This window comes from Dendrobium catenatum, unplaced genomic scaffold (assembly GCF_001605985.2).
Source record: "Dendrobium catenatum unplaced genomic scaffold, ASM160598v2 fragScaff_scaffold_273, whole genome shotgun sequence".
Lineage (NCBI taxonomy): Eukaryota > Viridiplantae > Streptophyta > Magnoliopsida > Asparagales > Orchidaceae > Dendrobium > Dendrobium catenatum.
Window position 1 is genome coordinate 752,870 of NW_021318735.1, and position 16,920 is coordinate 769,789.

The 16,920-nt window shown below is 33.5% G+C and overlaps 1 protein-coding gene across 1 annotated transcript in view; it reads right to left on the reverse strand.

The window, feature by feature from the left end:
• Positions 1-215: 215 nt before the first annotated feature.
• LOC110115637 (sodium/proton antiporter 1) overlaps positions 216-16,920 on the reverse strand; it is a 43,845-nt gene continuing 27,140 nt past the window's right edge. Inside the window, exons 6-10 of the mRNA XM_020848922.2 lie at positions 3,959-4,079; positions 2,636-2,697; positions 2,246-2,548; positions 1,781-2,075; positions 216-570 (exon numbers count right to left, since the gene is read on the reverse strand). Of these exons, the coding sequence (XP_020704581.1) occupies positions 451-570; positions 1,781-2,075; positions 2,246-2,548; positions 2,636-2,697; positions 3,959-4,079 (901 nt within the window). The 3' untranslated portion in view covers positions 216-450. The remainder of the gene's footprint in view (positions 571-1,780; positions 2,076-2,245; positions 2,549-2,635; positions 2,698-3,958; positions 4,080-16,920) is intronic.

A 16,920-nucleotide genomic window follows, 5' to 3' on the forward strand; every position in this document is an offset into this window, starting at 1 on the left:
TTTGGCTAAATCCCGTTAAATCCACCGAATCGAGGGATTTAGTAAATCTGGGATTTAAGTCGTAAATCCCTAAGTTTGAGATTTATGAAATCCCTGGATTTAACACGCGAACAAAAATCGTTTGGCTGGATTTAGCATAAATCCGACTTAAATCCCACGATAAATCCGATACCAAACATTCCCTAAATCTAGAGTCTTCAAGGAGCACATGCCAATTTTACACACAATCCTAAAATTTTACTTTCTAACATTAATGAATTTCATAATAAGGATAAAATAATAAAAAAAAAAGTCAAATCAGAAAGTCCTTAACTTTTGACAAAAAATTCCAGCATGATAATAATAAACATGATTGTCACCCTCAGCCCTTTATTAGTTTTAACTAATAAGGAATGGTGCCGGAATAGAGTAATTTACCTCATGGATAGAACAGAAACTGAATGCCTGTACTTATGATCCTGAGAGTAAAGGGATCTCAGCTAAGGAAGTTGGTAGAGAGAAGTGTAGGTTTTGACCAGCCAAATATGCTGCAATTCCTGCAGCATAACCGGCAAAAGCAAAGCCGCTTACCTGACACAATATTAAATTTAGTTAGCTAAACTCATGAAGAAGATGCCTTTTAACAGCATGTTTAGTGAGGTAATCAGAAAAAAAAATCGCGAACAGATGTAATAGATTAGCTTCCGTTATTTTAGTTGGAAGGTGATAGAAATATCGGTTTTAAACACTACAAACACCTTCAGGTGATGATTTTAATTTTAACAGACAGAATAAGTGTAAAAATAAAATGATTATTGTCAAAAATATGTTTATGATCCCTGGCGATTTTGGAATGACAGAGCAGCGTATAAAGATAATTAAAGAACATGAAGAAATTCAGGTGTTCAATGTGATGGATATAAATGTGAAAGTAGAAGATGAGAATTAGGGGAATATTTGATATCAGAAGCACAGATCATGAAAGATTGGATCTTTAATCTGCTTCATTGAAAAAAGAAGTTTGAGAGGCTTCCATAGCACGGAGTCAATAGTTTTTCACTCCCACCGCTAATCTGAGTTATTGAGCCCACCATAATTTTCATAAACTTTACTAACATAAATGCTCATCATTTTCAAAGAATAAAAAAGGATGGAGACATCCAACCACATTAAAAGACTTTCCTAAAATATCAGGCTAAGTGACAAACTAGATCAAAATATCTTGATAAAAAATTGAGCAGAATAAATATCAAACTGAAAAATTGAATCAAAATTTCAACTTTGATATGCAACCAACATATTACTTTATAACTGGTGCATCATGAATGATTGGAATTTTGATCTTTTTCATTGAAAAAAGAAGTTTGGATCTTGCGGTCAAAAGGTTTGTCACTCACCGCCGCAAGTCTAAGACAAAAAAAAGACGGAGACTTCTAACTACATTTGAAAGACTGCTCTAAAATATAAGACAAAATGAAAATTTTGATCAAAATATCTTCATTAATATTTAGTCAGAATGAGTATTAAAATCATTAAATTTATCTTTGAGATGATTGCAACATAGATTTTAATTGATTCCACATGTATTATGTTGATCTCAAATCAAATCCAAAAGCTTTGTTGATCATCCTAAAATATTTTTTATCAGTATATCCTGAAGTCTAAATCATTTTCCCAATAAAACAAAGGTTGGATAACTTTTAAGTGATATGTTACTTTCCAATAGCATGCTATATGCCTAAACATCCTAAGTCTAAATTCCACTTACGAAAAGCAGTTATCATAACAAACAAACGCATACCTTGCGAAGATACCAAAAGAAATCAGCCTTCTCCATTCCCATGAATGCAACTCCAGCAGCAGATCCAATGATGAGCATTGAACCTCCGGTACCAGCACAAAAAGCAATGAGCTGCCAAAAATCAGCATCTTGAGGAAAAGAAGTAAGGTCGTACATTCCCATTGTTGCGGCGACAAGTGGAACATTGTCAATAATAGCTGAAACTACTCCTATTGCACTTGCAATCAGCTGGGCATTTGGTATATGTGCATCAAGATAGTTTGCCAGCTCCCTCAGTATTCCAGCAGCTTCCAAGCTATGGAATAGTATCAATAATCATTTCGCGCATTTTTAGAGCAAAATGTTTTTATCAGTATTTCTGTTATTTTACTCAGGACAAACAAAGATTGACAGAAGATTCATTTCATCACTACACGCAATATTTTAACTTATGAAATTTAAATTTGAAGATAACAAAATAAATACCTGCTCACAGACAATAGTATTCCCAGGAAAAAGAGAACTCCTTGTGTATCAATACGTGATAAAGCTTGTGGCACCTTCAGCTTCTGTCTTTCTTCATCCCCATAGTGAATTGCATCAGTTAAGATCCATAGGACTCCCAGTCCAAAAAGAATACCCATGTAAGGTGGAAGCCCGGTTATGGCTTTGAACACAGGGACAAACAGTAAAGCCCCAAACCCAACGGCAAAAACAAGTTGTCCTCTTGGGGCCATTTTTTCTGACGCTAAAACGGTAGAAGATTGCCCAGTTGCCCCATTGACTTCACTAAAAACAAGAGGCAATAATAAAGCTTTTGCTTCCATGAATGTTCCACTGAATTTCTAAAACTGACAATAGTCGGTGATTACTCACGTTGTAAGGGACATCAGCGCTAATGGCACCGCTAATGAAACGGCAGATGGAATAAACAAGCCCTGAAAGCATGTAGTGAATTGACTGATTAGCAAATGACAACTCGAGGAAATTTGCAATTATCATGAACACTAAAAAACTATCGGAAAGTTTAGAAGGCTCCCCACTACATTCTTCTCAAATTGATATTTATATGACAGAGACTAATATATATATATATATAGTTAAAGATTCAGAGATATGATGTCTTCCTATGCCATTTTTTAACGCCAAGAGACAAATTTTAAAAAAAAAACAGGAAAACCTCAGTAAAATTCCAAAATGCTTGGCTGGAATTTTAACCTGACTGCAATTTTCCTAGTAGATGGATATTCTTGCCCCAAGAAATAAGCTAAAAGTAGTGTGCCAAATGACTGCGCATTTCTCCATCCTTAGATTTTGTTTGGGACAGCTTTCTTATTTTTCTTAAAGTAGTTTTTTAGCACAAATTTTAATTTTTATATTAGAAAACTAAAAAGCAATAAGAAAGCCATCCCAAACGAAGACTTAGTAGAAAGTCATAAGCCACCTCTTCAAGATTCACTAAACATTTATTTAATGATACAAAAATTCATTTTGGTCCTTTATAAGTAGGATTTGATTAATTTACCTAAACAAAATTTTTTTTCTTAAGAACACGAATAAGGAAATTAAAGAGGAAACCTAACTTTATAATCTGGCTGCCTTCAATCTGTAAAACCAAGCCAGTAGAGCACAATGTTTATTTGGCAAGGCAGTAATAAGGCAGAACAATGCTCTCACTCCCATACTCCACTATTATGCTTATAATTCTTTCAAGAAATACTTAGTGTTGTACAGCCTCCTGTGGACTAGTGGCATTGCAGAGCAAAGAACTTTTGAGGCAGAACAGCACAGACGCCTCAATAAACAGTTTAAATTTCAAATTTGATTGTCCATCGATAGTGTTTTAAGACCCATGGTATGAAATTGCCATCATCATATTATCATAAAATCATGGCACGCGAATCATATTAGTAGATGATAAGGTAAATCATCATATGAAGCCAACCAAGTCTATTACTCTTCAATGAACAATCCATAGTGATACTAAAAACTATTTATGGGAAAACTAGGAAATACATCAACAGAATAACCCAATAATACATGCTCAAAATTATATAAACCAAAAAAAACCTTGAATGGACAATCTAAAAACCATTTTCCAAGCAAGGTATATTATGGAAGTTTACGTTGATTGTAGAGTCTGAAAAATGTAAAAGTTAGTGATAAGTTTAGAAAATATAAATTGCACCATTAGAGTACCTTCATTGTTGCTAAAGTGGATATTTGCCCATGAATCCATAACATGGTTGTTGTTACATCACCAATCGGTGTCCAGGCACCTCCAGCATTTGCTGCTATCACAACAACAGCTCCTAAAATTCTACCAAGTAAAACCAGGAATGAGACTTGTTTTCAAGATAAAAAATGAGCTATGTAAGAAATTATCATGCTATCACATTTGTAGTAGCGATTGTTTACCAAGCTAGATGTACGCAAAGTAGAGTTCTACTAAAGAAGAAGGATAGCTAAGGAAACACAAGGAAAACAAGTGAAAGAAAGCTCTGATTGCCATTTAGAAATGTGAGAACTAAAGATAAACAAACCTAAGGAAACTGTGAAGTAGACATTTAGAACAACAAGATGCCATAATATGTAAGGAGACAAGACGGTGCACCCCTATTGGTTACTCGGTCCTTCAGTATATAATATTAAAAACTTAATCACAATCTTCTTTAAAAATTCACTTCTATTAACTTATAAATTTCTAGCAAAAAATAGGAAAAAATTCGCATGAGTTCAATTCAATTCAAAAAAACATAAATTACAGTTTTTGTCCAAAATATGGTTCTTCTCATGTTCATATCCAAATTGGATGATATAATCTTTCTTATGCACTCATACAGAAGTACGAAAACACAGCTACAACCAACAATCTCAAACCAGAACTCTGTCAACTTTTGAAAGCCAGAGACAAAAAGATCGTGGCCAATACAATGATGGCCATAATGGCACAAATGACAACGTAGATACTAGCATGGCAAAATCCTACTCTCATCAGACCTTCAAATCCAGTACTAACCAGTACTCTAATTGACATTGAAATTCCATGAGCAGCAAGCAGGTCAAGCAAAACAAATCCCATCAGTTTGTACGACCTACTCTCCATGAAAATCCTACAATAGTTGAGCAAGATAGCAAAGCCCCGGAGCGAGGTATCTTACTGCAACCTTTCTAAAACTTGGAAAAATGAGGTAGAATACAAAGCCCTTATAAATAACCTTGACTTGGCCAATGGACTATAAATTTAAATGATTCATATCTATAATAACTCAATTCTTCTATAATAACTCACACTATCTCAGAAATGATGAAGCTAAATATGTCATAGTAGAGAACCGTGAGGCCTTTATAGCACTCACCAATCTAGCCCCAAAAATGACCATCAAAATTAAATGAATAAGCTACTATTGGCCAAACAAAGCTTTGAAACTACATCAACTATAGCAAGTGTCATGACTCATTGTTTCAAATATATAATGAAACCCTCCATCAGCCAATGATCTCAATGCCCAAGCCTTCAAAGGCATTTTATATCCAATAATGGCATCCTAGCCTTTTGAAACCTGAGGCACTGACATCATTGGCTCAATCAACCTACAGTCACCATCCAACCATCACTTCACCTTAGCTGCAATCCATTACTTCTCCATATGGAAAAGACTATCATATTCAAGACTTCACCTTAGCTACAATCCATTACTTCTCCATATGGAAAAGACTATCCTATTCAAGAAGCCACCGCATAGAAGGTGATAAGATTCTTAATAGCAAATATCTTCTACCAATTTGGTGTGCCCTACAATCTCACCTTTGGACAACAAGCCAACCTTTAAAATCACCAACTACAAATCCTTGATGTTTCTCATCGATCTACAACCCAAGAATAAGTGGGCTAGTAGATGCCATAAATAAAGCCTTGGTCAAATTGCTGAAGAATGCCCTCACAAAAAAAGTAAACGTGGCATTATAAAAGATTGCGAGAGTTGTGGGCCTATAAGACTAAATGCAAAACCCTATTCCGAAGAAAACAACTAATCATTAGTTTACATAATAGAGATCATACTCCAATTGGAAGTTAAGATACAATTGCTTTGCATCGTAGTCTAGGAGGAGAACTAGAAAAGCTAGATGTGCTAGAAAAAGTCCACCTTTGATCCCAAAACATATGGAAATCTACCTAGCAAGAATGGCTATGGCCCATGACCAAATGGTCCACCCAAGAAGCTTCCAAGATCAACTACTTCTTACCCTTTACAAGCATATAATACGACATTCATGCATCAATGTAAAGATTGAGCCAAACTGTGACGCCTCATTAATCATCAAAAAGGTGTATGAAGGTAATGCATACTAGCTCATCGAACTTGATGGCCAACGGTACCCAAAGAAATAATATGCATAACATAATACAACTATTGCACAACTCGATGACTTGAGTTATGAAGCTCAAAACCAAATCATTCCCAAGTGGAATCTTAAGACCCATTACCGCCTCAAGAAGATACCAAGAGCTTTCCCTTGCGCTAAAGGCTGATATACCAAAATCTAGAGATCTTCACCAAAGCATGAAGGCTCAAAATAACTTCATACTGATTCCAACTAAAGATCATAATGCCCCAAAAAAGATCCATGTTATAATACTCAACATTTTCAAACATATAAGCATGATTTTTTTCCTCCAAAATTTATCCCATCACACTTCCATAAAACATCGTTTAGATTGCAAAGATTGTAAAGTTATTCCGAGTGAAAGTTTATGTACCCAACATCGATTATTAGTTTTGGACTTTAAGATAAAGGGGCATAAAATAAAAAATAAAGTAAAAAAATTTTCTAGGATTAGATGGGGGCATTTAAAGAATATTAACAAAAATATTTTTGGAATTAAGATTTTAGATCTTAAGATTTTGTCTGTGCATGAGGATGCTAATATTATGTGGAAAAAAGTGGCTAGTGATATTAAGAATATTGCAAAAGATGTTCTTGGAGTATCAAAGGGAAAAGCTCCTAATAGTAAAAATAGTTGGTGGTGGAATCCTAATGTGCAAGAAAAGATTAAAAATAAGAAGCTTTGTTATAAAAATTGGTTTAATTTTAAAAATTCTGATAATTGGGAAATATATAAAGTGGCTCGTAAGGATGCTAAGAAAGCAATTTGCGATGCAAAGACATTAACTTTTAGTGATTTATATAATATATTAGATACTAAAGAGGGAGAAAGATATATGTATAAGTTAGCCAAACAAAGAGATAGAAGTAGTAAGGATTTAGTTTAAGTGAAGTGTATTAAAGATGAAGATCAAAAAATACTTTTCTTAGAAGATGATATTCAACAAAGATGGATGAGATATTTTGCTAAACTTTTTAATGAAGATTGTGATAATAAGATTGACTATAGTGACCTTAGCACCCTAAATGAAAATAAAGATTTATGTTTTTATCAGCGTATTAGTAAAACTGAAGTTAGAGAGGCTTTAAAGAAAATGAAGTGTGGAAAAGCTGTTGGACCTGATGATATTCCAATAGAGGTGTGGAAATGCTTAGGAGATGAAGGAATTTCATGGCTTACTAAACTTTTTAATACTATTTTGAAGACTAAGAAGATGCCAGATGAGTGGAGAATGAGTGTGTTAATTCCTATTTTTAAGAATAAAGGTGATGTACAAGATTGTGCGAATTATAGAGGTATTATCGTTCACAGAGATAGGACTGTAGCAGCGGGATTTCGGCAGGGATTTGATCGCGAATCAGAGCAGAGTGTCGGAAAATCAACGGGATTTTCGGGATTTCTTCGATCAAACGAGGTATGCAAAAATTTTTTTGTTTCCTTTGGACATTATACGAAGGTCAACATAGACCTAGTGAGGGGATTGTGACTTTGGGCGATCAACTCAATAATAAGAGTACACGTTTTAGATATCTTGGATCTATTGTTCAGAGTGATGGTGAAATAGATGGGGATATTATCAGCAGAATTCAAGTTGGATGGTTGAAGTGGAGGAATGCATCAGGCTTGTTATGTGATAGAAATGTACCCCTCAAACTTAGGGAAAATTCTATAAGATGGTAGTGAGGCCTGCAATGCTTTATGGTGCCGAATGTTGGCCATTAAAAGAGAAGCATAATACTAAGTTAAGTGTGGCAGAGATGAGGATGCTCAGGTGGATGAGTGGCTTTACCCTTAGAGATAGGATACGAAATGAGCATATACGTGAAAAGGTTGGAGTAGCTCTAGTAGAAGATAAGATTAGAGAGAGTCGCCTTAGATGGTTTGGTCACATAAAACGGCGGCCTTCCGATGACTTGGTTAGGAGAGTAGAGGTATAAGATTTGACTTATGTTAAGAAAGGTTGGTTAGAAAATATTAGGAATGACCTTTCTTTATTAGATTTAAACGAGAATTTGACTTTTAATAGGACACAATGGAGAAAAAGGATTCATGTAGCCGACCTTACGTAGTGGGATAAAGGCTTGATGTTGTTGTTGTTGTACACTTCCATAAAACATCAAATATATTTCATTAAATTCTATTTTAATTTTGAGCAATTTAATATATATAAGTAATAGCCAAAATGAAACATATATGTGTGCATTTAGTTAATTAATATTATTAAAACTCATTAACTAATTTACTATATCATACAACCATTTAAATTAATTAAATGCATTTCACTATAGCTTCTCCACTAAGCCGAGCATGCAATGGGCGGATGATTGGGAGCTGGATCATGCGGCTGGGAGTGTTGGGTAGTGGAATTGTAGTGGAATTTTATTAGTACATATTATATTAAGTTCAGTTTAAGCCTTGCATTTCATTCTCCCCACCTGTAGTCCCTCTCTGGAATCCGAAGCAGGTGGCAAGTGCAGAAGCTGCTGCGGGCTGCTGCAGGATTTTCAGAAAAAAAAAAATCGGGTAAGGTGCTGAAATAGGGTAAGGAAGAAAGCATGAGGAAAGGAAGGGAAGAGAAGAAAGTTTAGAAAACTTGTGAATGAGGAGAAGTTTGGTTGAGGTAAAGAATTCTAAATTTTTTGATTTATCCTAACTTGTTTAAAAGTAAGAATTTATGTATGAATTTTCTTATCCTTTAGGTTGTTTATAAGAAGAAAAGAGACCGATGCATTGGAGGAGAATAAATTTATCCTCCTACCCTAGAGAACGAGGTGAGTTACGCAATCTATAGTATACGAAATAGAAAAAATTTAACATAATCATGGTAATATTATTCCTCATATTAATCGTATTATGAGTTTATGATTACTTGTTTACTTAAGTTAATAACTTATTAATTTGAGTTATTTGATATACAATAAATGCTGCAATATGATACTATAGATGTATGTTATGAACATCTGAATATTAATGAGAAGGTTAATGAGAAAAGCTATATTATGAGGAACAAATCCGTACAAGTAAAGGCGAAAGATCAGACGAGGTAAGCCTTAGGGACCGTACAGAAGATACCTGACACTCTCGCTCTTCTAAAAGTTAGAAATCCGAATCCAATCTTGAATGAGAGAGTTGTAAGTGTGCAAAATCTTATAATAATTATATGACTTGCCTAAAATATAGAAAAATAAACAAAACAAAAAATATGTAGACACTTAAAGAATACACACAATGATTGTTATCGTTGTATGCATTGAACCTTTACAAAGCATATAACTATTTTATAGTAATTCAAATATCATTTACAGTTGAATGTATAATATTATTTCTTATTTCTTGTACTAGGAGTCTAAGATTGTGTATTTCATTGAGCATTTAACTTCACTCAGCAGTGGTTTCACTATGAATGGAAAAAAGAATGAGCCACAACACTAGGCAGGAGGGTGATTGCATTTTGCCTGTGATAAATTTGGTGTATATTTCAAGTCAAGACAGTTGGTATACAGTAAGACTTTGGGTAATAAACCTTTATTTGAAAGTTAATAAAGCTCTATCATTTTATTTTGATTGCTGTTTTGAATATACTTGCCGAATATGAAATATTGGATTAAAATATTAAAACTAAAAAGTTTGTTGCTTTGGGATAATCTAGATTAGGGTGTAAACGAGTCGAGTCGATCTGTCAGTTTAGGCCTTGTCGAGCTCGGCTTCGTTAGTTGAAAAGCCGCGCTCGTAACTCTGAAGCTCGAGCTCGAGCTGAGCTCAACAGGCAGGCTCAAGCTCGAGCTCGTTCCGCGGTAAATCGAGCTCCGACCGGCTCTGCAAGCGGCTCGGTCGCGAGCCGGCTCGGTCTCAATTGAACATTTTCCCGCTCTCCATTTTCATTGAACTTAACGTCCGTCCCATTTTTTTTTCCCGCCTGATGAGCTGTTAGCCTTAAGCCTCACCTTTTTTCCCCCCAAAAAAAGAAAAAAAAGCTGTCATGCCTGCACTTGAAGTTGGAATTCACGCTATGGTTTAAGGTATATTATAATATATATATTAATTAATTTAATTTATAATTAATTACATATATTATATATGATTATAAAAAAGTGTTCAGCCAGATCACCCAAGCAACCGCAGTTGTTAATAATATATTTAATTTAATAACATATATTTTATTATATTATAATATATAATATATATTAGCTTTTAATTAATAAATATTTAACGGAGACCAGCTCGCCGAGCTCACGAGCCGTATCTGGCCTTAAGCTCGAACTCGAGTTTTCGTATACATTCGAGCCTGCGATTATTGGCTCGAGCTCGAGCTCGACAGCCTCGATAATCTCGCGCTCGCGAGCTCGTTAACTAGTCGAGTTCGAGCCGGCTCACGGGCCGGCTCGGCTCACCTACACCCCTAGTCTGGATAGATTGTTTCCTACTCACTCAATCTTGATAAAGGTAATTCATGGTGGATATTGGTAAGAAGTATATCTATTCCGATTCTTCCTATCTGTTACACTTTAGGTTGACTGAAGGGGGTTAAAATGGGGTGTGACACATAGTCCTCACACAATTATATTAAAAGGCCATTAAAATCAACAAAGTTAAATCTTAAGACCTAGTACCACCTTGAGGTGGTGCCAAAAAAAGACATCAAACCATTTCACAAAAACTCTAAATAATTCTGATGCTCCAAAAAGATGCCAAGAGCTATCAGATGTTCAAACATGATTGTGACAACCTTTTTGCAACTCCGAAAGGTTAACCAAACCTTCAGTGAAGCACTCAACCAATAGATTGCCCCATGAATTGCCAAGAAAGAGTCCAAATACCATATTGATACAAAATAACAAAATATTAAGTGGAAGTTGAAATACAAAATTGTACACAAAGATCCCAACTCTAGCCACCTACCCAAACTTATCAAAACACAATGCCACGTTGGATCTACCTAAATAAATCAAAAGAATCAACCTATACCCTTGATAATTTCATCAAGCAAGCAACATCAAATAAAATTAATGCCCATCCTAATCCTTCAAGCCAGTCAGGCCAAATCAACACTTTTCCAATGTGTCCACGAAGCATAAAGCGTCAGATAAGAAAAGGACATTCTATCTCTACTTGCAAAGTCACCATGCCTAGTTGACTCTAACTTTACCAAATCTACATGTCCCCACTAAGTCCATCAATCATAAAGCACTAGACACGAGAAATCTACTAACCTCGATTTGTCAAGTCAACATGTCGAACAAAGACAACCTGAATTATATGTACTTCTGTCTAGCAAGTCCATTAAGCATGAAACATCACATAGGAAAAGTCTACTCTATCTTGACTTGCCAAGTTATTACATTGACCATTGGGGCATGGTGAAGCCATATCGAAATTAAGAAGAATATAGAGCTCTATATGCCAAAATGCTACAAGAGCTACGTCAGTATGCCACTAGTCACTTTGGGATAAAAAAGGCCAAATTTAATCATAAATAAAAAAGACAAAATGCATAAAATGAAACATTAAATTATAAAAATAGGATAATCTAATTCTATGTATTGATCTTCCTAAATGATCAAATGGCATGGAATTCACATGCATTGCCACTCTATCAAATAAATCTAGCCCCCACCAAAACTATCCTCAAGAATGAGGCTAAATTAACATTTCCAATTGAATCCCTCATCTTCCTCGCAATAAGGATGACAATTAATTATTCAAAATACTCCAATATATGCTAGTAATTCACCCAATTAATCCTAGTGATTCACCCTGTCGTTAGCAACATAATTCCAAAGTCTTCCTTTTCTATTGCCAAGCCCTATTAGGGATACTTTCGTTTTTTTTAATAAATTCGATTTATTTCCACTATAATATTTTTGGAGAAAACTATATATACTTCTACACTTTCTACATAATCAATCAATAAGTGTTCAAAGTAGCTTTTCAACTTTTATACTTTTCTACATGGTATCAGAACAAAATTAAGATTTCCTTCTTCCACGCATTGTTCTCATTTTTTTTATCAAGATTTTTTCTTTATATCCTGTTTATTTTAATTCTCTTCCAACGAGTCAACCATCATGAATGATGAAAATCTGACTAAGGGTAAACTCCAGAATTTACAAGGAAAATATCACTTGAATGAAAGAAACTATATGAAGTGATCCAAAATTGTAAAATTCTTTTTGAAAGGAAAGAAAAAGATCCATCACCTTATATATTATCTCCCATAGTTAAGAAACTATAGTTTATAATTAGGATAATGTGTGTTCCATAATCATAACATGGTTGTAGAATATTATGAATCTTGAAATTAAAAGGTCATATATGTTCTCAAATGTAAAAGAAATTTGAACGCCGTCAAACAAATGTATTAAAAATTGAAGGAGGCTTCCTCGCTTACAAGAATAAAACTAAGAATTAAATAACCAAGCAAAATAAATTTCCTGTTACTAAGTACTTTAATGCAATAAAGGCTTATTGGCTTAGAACTAGATATTTATCAAAATATCAAGATGACATACTGCGAAAATGTGATAATTATCAAGCAATTTGTAGAAAGAAAAAAGATGTTTTAAGTTTCATTGCAGGATTCAACAATGACTTCGACTAAGTTTGTGTCCAAATTTTAAGCAGAGAAAACCTACCATCACTATATGAGATTTGTTTATCTCATCCAACCTAAAGGAAGGAGGTCGGTGATGCTAGATGCTCTGATCTCCAAAACATTTGCCATGAAAACTATTGAAATCCAAGGAATTTACTAATGCAAGCTCTTCCCTTAAAAAAAAGATAAAAGCTTTCTTCCAAAGGTAATCTATAGTGCAATTACAACAAAAAAATTATATACATTAGAGAAAAATATTGGGAACTTTACAAAAAGCCCTCAGACTATGCTGAAAATAAAGATCACCAAAAAGGGCAAAACTATCTTATGGAATTAGAAGGAATTAATTCAGAAGAAATTAATAAACTTGAGAACTTCTTCAACTCTCATAAAAATCAACCGGATTATGCTCTGTAGTTCAAAATAATATGATTTCTAACACTTGTGTTTTAATGATATAAATAATTTAACTCAAACTTAGATCCTAAATTTAGGAGTCACTAACCACATGACCAATAGTTATTGTCATAGAAATAAAAAAATAAAAGTGTTCAATGATTCTCCAATAACTATTACTGTTAAGGAAATGACCTAGTTTTCTTTATATCTATTTTTAATAATGTATTGCCTGTCCCTCAACTTGCAATAATTGTTTAATAAGCCGAGCCAAAATCTTCAATAAGCTCAAGTCTCAAAACTATTATCAGGTAATAATAATCAACTGATGTGGTTTTGAATTTACATTTTATGTATTTTTATTTTTTTTAATATTGAACGTTATGAATTTTATTATGTATTGCCCTATGATGAAAAACAACACATAATCATAGTTGGTTCACACCATTGTCCTTTTTTGCTCTTTTGGAGGCACATTTATGTGATCAAATTAATGCTCTTTCCCCTCCTATATATGGTGGTTGAATCTCTATAGTGGAAGGTTGTTGGTGAAGTGCAAAAAAAAGAGTTAAACCAGAGGATTTCTTCTTAGCTTGCGAGTTATCTTCTCCTTATTACCTATTTCTTCCTCTCGGTCTTCTTCCTTCTTCTTCCCTACACGATTTCCCTTCCACCAATATCTTTCTTCTCTAAACATTGAGAGTTGTAAGGTGGTGTTGTACCTTATTTTGTTGGTATTTGCTAGAGGAGCGTCGACGTGTGCTAGATCGTAATTTCAGTGGTGGATCATTAGTTTATCCTTTCCTTTGAGCACCTTCCCTAGTTTGTGATTTGCATGTGAGGTGACCAATCATGGTTGTTCTGAGGGTATTTAAATGTTTTGTTTTTTTCCCCTTTTCTTCTTTCTTGCCTGAATTCCTAGCCATTTTCCCACTTTTATTTCCTACTAAGTTTCCATTATTTGGTGATTGTTTATATGATATTGAAAGAAAGTGTTTTATTTGCATGCCTAATGTTCTCTTACTTGATTTAAGAACTTGGGTTGCATCATCAATCCATAATTATATATTATTCTCTGTATCCAATCTCTCAATAAACATTTTTCAAAAAATTTCTTCTACTTATAAAGTCTTCCTTATAAATATCAGCTCCAATTCTATTATAATATCACAAACTTTATTTGAGACACTTAAAAATAAGAATTAGAAGAATTAGAAGGGTGTTATAAGAGAAGAGATGAATGCTTCAAAAAAAAAAATCACACTTGAGAGATCATTGAACAACCAAAAGGGATGGTAGAATGCAAATAAATTTTTTCTGTAAAATATATAGAGCATATAGAAGCTTGTAATAGTATAAAGTGAGTTTGATAACCAAAGGTGATATTCAATTTTATGGAATTAATTATCTAGAAAGGTTTTCTTCTGTTGTGAAAATGAACACAATAAGTATCTTAATTTCTCTTATAGTTAATTGTGGATGATGGTTATGATGTAAAGAATGCTTTCTCATGTAGTAGTATGATGTAAATAATGTTTTCTTATAAGAGGATGTTAAAAAAAAATTATATAGGGATCCCCAACCTAGATTTAATGAATTTTCAAAAAGAACATAGTGTACAAATTAAAAAAGCCTCTATATAACTTTAAACAATCTCTGAGAGTATGGTTAGGCTAATTCATAAAAGCCATGAGGGAAGTTGAATGCAAGTAATGCCAAAAGGATCATATATTCTTCATAAAACACTTCATTTATGATAAAATCTCAAGTCTCTCATATATTTGATGATATATTCCTATAAGTTGTCATATCAAAAAAAGAAATATTCCTTTTTTGACAAAAATTTATTAAAGATTTATGAAAGAAACAAAAATAATTGATTACAAACCTTGTGAAATCCCAATTGAATCACGTGAAAAATTCAATGCAAATGAAGGAAAAAAATAAACATGGCATACTATCAAATATTAGCTGAATAAAAGATCTATCTCATACCCATCCAAACATCATATTTGTGGTGAGTCTCATCAGTTATTTCATAGATAAAATCAAAGAGACTCACCTTCAAGTTCCATAAAGGACCCTCAAATATCTTAAATCAAGTCTTAGTAATAAAATTAAATCAACGAGCTTTTATAGATAAAAAACATTTTAGAATATTTAAAATTAAATGATAATGGTCAATGTTATGATAATAAATTTGCACTTAATGTTGTCTATCATCCAATACAACATGATCGCACCAAATAAGTGAAGGTGGATAGGATAGGCATTTTATAAAAGAGAAAATGTAAAGTAAGTAGATTTACACTTTATCAAGAAAAAAGCAACTTGCAGACATGCTCACCAAAAAACTCTATAAATCTCACATTCAAAAATATTGTAAACAAACTTGGAATGATAGATTTAGATCATTTAGTTTGAGGGGAGTGTTAAATGATTATAAGATCCACAAATCAAATAATCTTGGTAGTAACTGTTGAGCACATAGATTAAAGACTTTAACCAATGGATTAATCCTCTTATAACCCTTAGTTTAAAATCCGTGTGCCTCATCTTTCTCTTCTAGCTGTCAGCCCCTCTTAGGGATTTTTTTTTCTTTTTATGTAAATAACTTCAAATTTATTTCCATTATACGATTTTGGAGAAGTATATTTGTTTTTTCACGCTTTATATAGGATCAAGCAATAAATTTCAAAGCAGCTTTTTAGTTTTTTACTTTTCTACACAATATTTAGCTCAGCCAATATCCTCGCCCATCAAAAAGCTCTCTACATTGAGAAATTAATAATCAACAGTCAATAATACTCTAGCCAATCTAGATGATAAGGCTAAAGGAATATATGCTCGCAAGTCAACGACAGAGTGGGTGCAAAGTTTAGGTCCAATAAGCCACTGATACTTGCCCTATAAATTGAAAATTCCTTAAAAATCCATTGGTAGAACTAAGGTACTACCACCATTTTACTACGAGAAGGCTTATAATGGGCTAAAAAAGTTCAACAAAAAATAACAAAGTTAAAAGATAATTGAATAACCCATAACTCCAAATACTACCTCCACTCAAAATAAATCAATGTAAATATACAACACTCTACATCAAATGCTCACTTAAAACCCCTTATTAAACCTCCCTGATGGTGGCCATGTTGACACCAAATCTCAACTGAAAGAGATTCCAACCAATTGCATACATACGTACGTTCAACTGGCCAAATTTTAAAAATGAGCATATAATAATCCTAATTAAGTAAAAGAAGCATATTAACATTAAATTTAAAAAGGAACGAATACCCTAAATCATTTGGCTTTTTCCTAGAAAAGGCCAAATGATTTGATGTTTTCCTAGAAACAAAAAAATATTTTGGTGTTTTGCTAGAAATCTCAAGTTCAGGTGGCCAAATATTTTTATATAGAATATTTTATAAATTCAAAATTTATTAAAACGTTAGTCTGGTCCAAATGCAAAAATTGAAAATAAACACACCAATATCTAGGGTTTATGATGATTGCGGACTATTTTCGTCACTTAAGACAGAATTTCTCCTCGGAAGAAAACTGAGAAAGAAAAGAGAGGAAGAGGCTATGAAGATGGAAACATGTTTGGAGGACGTTGAATATTGCGAGGGCATGAAAGGAGTTACGCAAGAGACACAAAATGTCAAGAAAGAATTATCGCAATGAACTACGGAAGATAAGTCGGGGATAAATTTAATACTCTGAAAATGTTTTACTATTTTTCATTTAAAAAGCTAGAGTTTCTTTTTTTTTTTTGTTTAGGGT